This window comes from Volvox carteri (assembly GCF_000143455.1).
Source record: "Volvox carteri f. nagariensis unplaced genomic scaffold VOLCAscaffold_46, whole genome shotgun sequence".
Classification (NCBI taxonomy): Eukaryota; Viridiplantae; Chlorophyta; class Chlorophyceae; order Chlamydomonadales; family Volvocaceae; genus Volvox; species Volvox carteri.
The window spans coordinates 549,152-554,151 of NW_003307589.1; the positions used below are offsets into that span (position 1 = coordinate 549,152).

Consider the following 5,000-nt stretch of genomic DNA (forward strand, 5'->3'; position numbering starts at 1 on the left):
AACTAAGACAAGGGTAGAGCTCCCCAACGAGGACTGTATATATAGACGTAAGCAGCTGAGAGGTAAATCCCCCAACATGTCAACCGCACCCCCCCGGCGAGTGCGCAGCCAAGTCCGAACACAACCCCTCTTCTTCTTTCAGCGTCGCGCCCGTTGGACGGCTGCCCACCTGGTAACCTGTATAAACCCTTTTGTGATGTAAAAAAACAATACTCCTTATTGCAAAAACGCCTCACGTCGCTTGTGCGGAAGAACCGCTCATAGCTTGGACCAGAAAAAACAGCTACGTACATATGTATGTATTCAAGCCCCATGACACTTCTTTTTCCTTCCTTGCTGCAAGCAATCGTCGCTGTTGTAAACATGCCATACCATGCCATACCATACCATGCCATGTAAGCCTCCCCTAGCACACGTAGCACAGGGCGGTTCATGAATTCAACCTCGCGAAGAATGTTGGCCTTGATTCCTGGACCCTACCTCGATGACCCGGTGTCCCGCCATGCGACAACCCCACCCCACCCCACCCCACCCCATATGTGAATACGATTTACAGAGACCAGATCTGTTTGTAGCGGTATCCGGCAGGATGTACGGCAATTACACAATCCTGAAACGTAACACCGTCGGAATTTCGCTGGTGGCATACTGTTAGCGGTTACCATATCATACAGCGATACAGCGATACAGCGATACAGCGAACACCTACGTGTGTGTGTGCGGCGCTCCAACACCACCACGGGCACAGCTCCCCCACGGCACAAACAACATTAAAACTCTCCCATTTTTCACCACAAGATATATCCACAAAAATAATACATCCACAAAAAACTTTGCTTTTTAGATCTCAAAAAGAGGCCTTTAGCCGCAGTGGTATATTCCCCGCTCATTCATATATTAGCCCTAACGGCCCCCAACGTCCTCAAAAACGTCAAACAGCTCAAACAGATGCAACCAGGGCAGCTCCTCTCGACGCTGGTACGGGTTATCACTACCACTGCCACTGCCACGGGCCATCTGTCAACATCCGTCATGAACAAACAACGGCATGCAACGTCGAAACACCTCCCCTCTTCCCCCCCCCCACACAAGACACACATCACAACAATGCCACGCACAGCCGCAACCCCCAAAAACATCATCAACACGAAAAACCATCTTGCGAAACAGGAGGACATGCTCCACATCCTCCAGGGTTGGTATTTTACGCGCCTCCAAAAGCCCTATCCCGGCATCTAGCCGATATTATTGCTTCCAGGCATGTGCAAAATAAAAAGCCGTGTGGTTGTAACCAACTTGAAATGGACGCAGCAGCTCACTCTTACCCTGGTGGGCGTCACCTCCCCCACCTCCCCTCGCGACGGAGCGACCCTGGCAGCTGTCCCCATCAACCACCACTTTCGGAGGGTTGAGAAGGAACGAGGGCCTCCGCGCGCACCTCTGCCCCGCAGCGAGCCACCACCTCGCGCTGCCACCCTCCCTGCCCTGTCCTTGCCTTGCCTTACCTGCCAACCAACACAAATGATATACACGAAATGCCGAAGACGGGCCCGAGCGGCACGTCCCGCACACATTGCGGCATTTCGCACACCCACTCTGCCCTCACCAGCTCCCATCAGCCATAAAATATTGAAATAGCACTGCGTGCGGTACACGAAGGCCATGTTTCTGGGCGCCAACATATCCTGATATATGTAGTTTTCCGTTTTCCGTAGCACCCCAGGCAAGACCTTCGAGAACAGACGACGACCAGGGCATATGTGCGCAAACGCCTCATCTGCTTCAGCCGTCCCCTTACCTCCCTTACCTAGCCATGTAAGACTGACCATCCACAACCCCCNGGTGACCACCACCACCACCACCACCACACGATACAACCAACCTGCGACAACACTCGCTCGATGCATTCATTACACACACCGCGACGGACGCGACTGACACCGAAGGCGCTCGTGGAGGCCATATGTATGTCTGTATATCTGCTCGCCACCTCACAACCCGCAGGCCGCTGCGGCCACCAGGTTTCTCAGCTCATGGTACAGCCCTCAGGTGTGTCGTACACAGATAACAGTATTGTACGGCACCTGGCTCGTGATCTGTGCGCGTCCAGCATCGCAGGAGGAAATCGCAATCCAACAGCTCTCTGGAGGTGGACGGAAGGCAACCACCACCACCGCCGGTGGTGGTGGTGGACGGCTCCGAGCTCGGGTTCGCGAGCATCACCTCATACACTCAAACATGCAGGTGCACGCATCTTCATGTCCTGAGACACCGAAGCGCAATACCGAAAAGGCACACATACATACATACATACATAGGGTTTGGCACCACTGGTAAGGCGCGACCATTGCCCCCGGGAGATCCCGGGATCGATACCCCTTAGGGTCAAAAGTCCTTCCGATGGTGGAAGGCATTGCGCCCCTAGTTGATGGACGGTGGTGACCTGGGATAAAGTTAACCTGCGAGCCGACCAGGAATGGAGTTGCGCCGCTGTCGACCCGGCAGATTCCGTTGGATGCTGGTGGTGGGTGCGGAACCTGAGCGATCCACTGAGAAGTTGACTAGGGTGACTGGATGAGGGTGCCCCGAAATACCGGGGAAGGCAGGGTTTCGCAGGGTAGCTGCCACGGGCGAAGATACACCCCCCTGTTTCACACATCATACATACAACGCCGTGGAACGTTTGTAATACAATAGTACCGTACTGTACACCACTTCTGCTCTGCCAGGCCATCGCGAAACTGAAGCTTGGGAAGAAAAGACATACATACATACATACATACCAGTAGGTTGGCGGCTTGGTCTTACGAAGGTGAGGGCCCGCAACACACCGGCTGGCATATGCCGTACAGGATATTAACAAAAGCCCCCGCCCCTCTGGGTGAGGAGCTGCGCCCCCCGGGATTCATGTGTGTGGGTAGATGGCGATGAAAACACCCCATCCCGCACACACACAAACACACACACGCTCCTGGGTGCCCCCGGGTCCTCCAGTTCCCAGGAGAGGCGCCAAAAGATTCGTACAGAAAATCCGTACGACATAAACCAATGTACGACCCATCCAGGGTCTCCTCAGACAGGAAAGTTGCCCCTCACCCTCCCCCGGTGCTTCCGTACAAATGGAGACGCAAGTCGCGTCATTTACGTAAAGTTGTGTGGATACATACATACATACGTACAACATGCATACATACATGCTGCTGCTGTTGCGGCAACCTTGCCGCAACCATCCCCTGCTTGATGGCAACTGCAACACGACTACCACCCGGCTCGCCTCCTTCGCAAAAGAACAACAACAGGGGCATGTGCGTGTGTGTGTGTGTGCATGCGCATAAAAGGAACGCCCTGCGGGGGTTGCCGAGGCTGTTGCAGGCTACCGCGGCAGCAGCAACAGCAGCAACAGCCCCCGGTCAGCAGCATGTGCGTGTGATACCTTCCTGTTTGTGCCGAGTACAACCCTAAGTACTCCAGAAAGATCAACATCGCTATCGATGCACGTTTTAAATGTTGTTTTATGTATGTATGTACGTGCGCTGTCCTGAGAGCCCGGTCAACGTCAAAGTCTCCCTTGCCAAGCCCCCCTCCTGCAGTTCACCGCCAGCAAACTCCAACAGCATCGCTCGACGAAGAAATCAGCTCAGCGACAGCAACCGCGACCGCGACAGCGACCGCGACAGCGCGAGACTTCAGGACTTTTCCGTATCATCATATTTCCAGACATCCTCTCAAACACAGACACCCGGACAGAGCGCCGCCGTACGGTACGGAATAATCGCCGCGGTACCAGCCATCGTGTTCGCACCCTTACGTTACCCGTACGTGCCTTGCCTTTCCCACCTTCCCCCTTCGTCCCGTCCTCAACGGGCGGAAGTCGTGAGAATGGATCCGGTGCCATGAAGGAAGTGAACTGGGTCGCGCGATGCTGTTGCCCCGCGCTGAGTCACGTAGGGGGTTGTACACGTCTTTTATCATGACATTTTGCCATTACACAAACGCGCCATGAAGGAACTATTCGCGTTTGCCACCACTGCGACGGATGGCACTGCGCCAATGGGAACTTAGCTGTGCGACTTGGCTGTGCAGCTGTCTTGACGTCGCGGTAGCCTTCCCATATCCCCTGTATTACCCCCTTCGTCTCCCCCGATTTGAAGCCCACCCGCCTTTGAAGAACAGCAAAGAGCCCCTCTCGTCAACGAGGGGGGCCCGTGTGCAGTACCCCGCCATTTTTGTGGTGCCGGACCAGGCCATGGCCATGTACCGCCATGTACCGCCATGCCAGATGCGAATCATGGACGCCATGCAGCTCTAAACAACAGCAGCAGCAGCAACAACAGCAGCAACAACAGCAGCAGCAGCAGCAACAACAGCAGTAACAACAACAACAACAACGAGACAACGCGCGGCTAAGCACCAGACCCGTTTACATCTTGAAACGAGCTGATACACGCGAGAGCCAAGCGACCCAACCCCACCTGCCACCAACGTCATTCTTCATATCCAGGCCAATACCTTCCATACGTGGCAGATATATATACACTACACACATCATATATTGCCATTCGCGCTGAGGGAAGGAGGAGGAGGTCTGGTTGTGGACACAGCCCCACGCCCCAAGCCGCTGAACGGCAGCTGGCCCCGTCCCTCCCATCTTTTCGCAGCACATGCTTGTATGTGGCACAGGCATTTGGAGCGAAAAGGAACCCGTCAGCGATACAGGAACGCCTACTCCCCCCCATCTTTCTTGCCCTCACAAGAAGTGGCGCTCAAGCCTGCGTGTTGCACGTTCATCAGCGCTTAGCGAACTGCACCTCTCGCGTCGCCGCCGCGCCGCTGCGGACCGCCGCTGCGGCCTCTCCGCTGCTGCCGCTGCGGACTCGACGGACTACCGCAGCCGCCGACACCGGATCCAGGTCTCCGCTGGAAGTCAGCGCCTTGGCTGACTCAATCTTCTGAAGTGTCCTGTCGAACAGGTTCCTACGGCGAAAGGAATGAAAAAGGTG

The 5,000-nt window shown here is 55.2% G+C and overlaps 2 protein-coding genes across 2 annotated transcripts in view; one reads left to right on the forward strand and one right to left on the reverse strand.

Moving 5' to 3' along the window:
- The window catches only part of VOLCADRAFT_95718 (uncharacterized protein), a gene marked incomplete at both ends in the record, with an annotated part of 3,615 nt that extends 466 nt beyond the window's left edge, over positions 1-3,149 (forward strand). Inside the window, 3 exons of the mRNA XM_002954794.1 lie at positions 2,005-2,049; positions 2,119-2,244; positions 3,126-3,149. Coding sequence (XP_002954840.1) covers positions 2,005-2,049; positions 2,119-2,244; positions 3,126-3,149 — 195 coding nt within the window. The remainder of the gene's footprint in view (positions 1-2,004; positions 2,050-2,118; positions 2,245-3,125) is intronic.
- Positions 3,150-4,787: 1,638 nt separating this feature from the next.
- VOLCADRAFT_118865 (uncharacterized protein) overlaps positions 4,788-5,000 on the reverse strand; it is a gene marked incomplete at both ends in the record, with an annotated part of 16,597 nt that continues 16,384 nt past the window's right edge. Inside the window, one exon of the mRNA XM_002954845.1 lies at positions 4,788-4,974. Coding sequence (XP_002954891.1) covers positions 4,788-4,974 — 187 coding nt within the window. The remainder of the gene's footprint in view (positions 4,975-5,000) is intronic.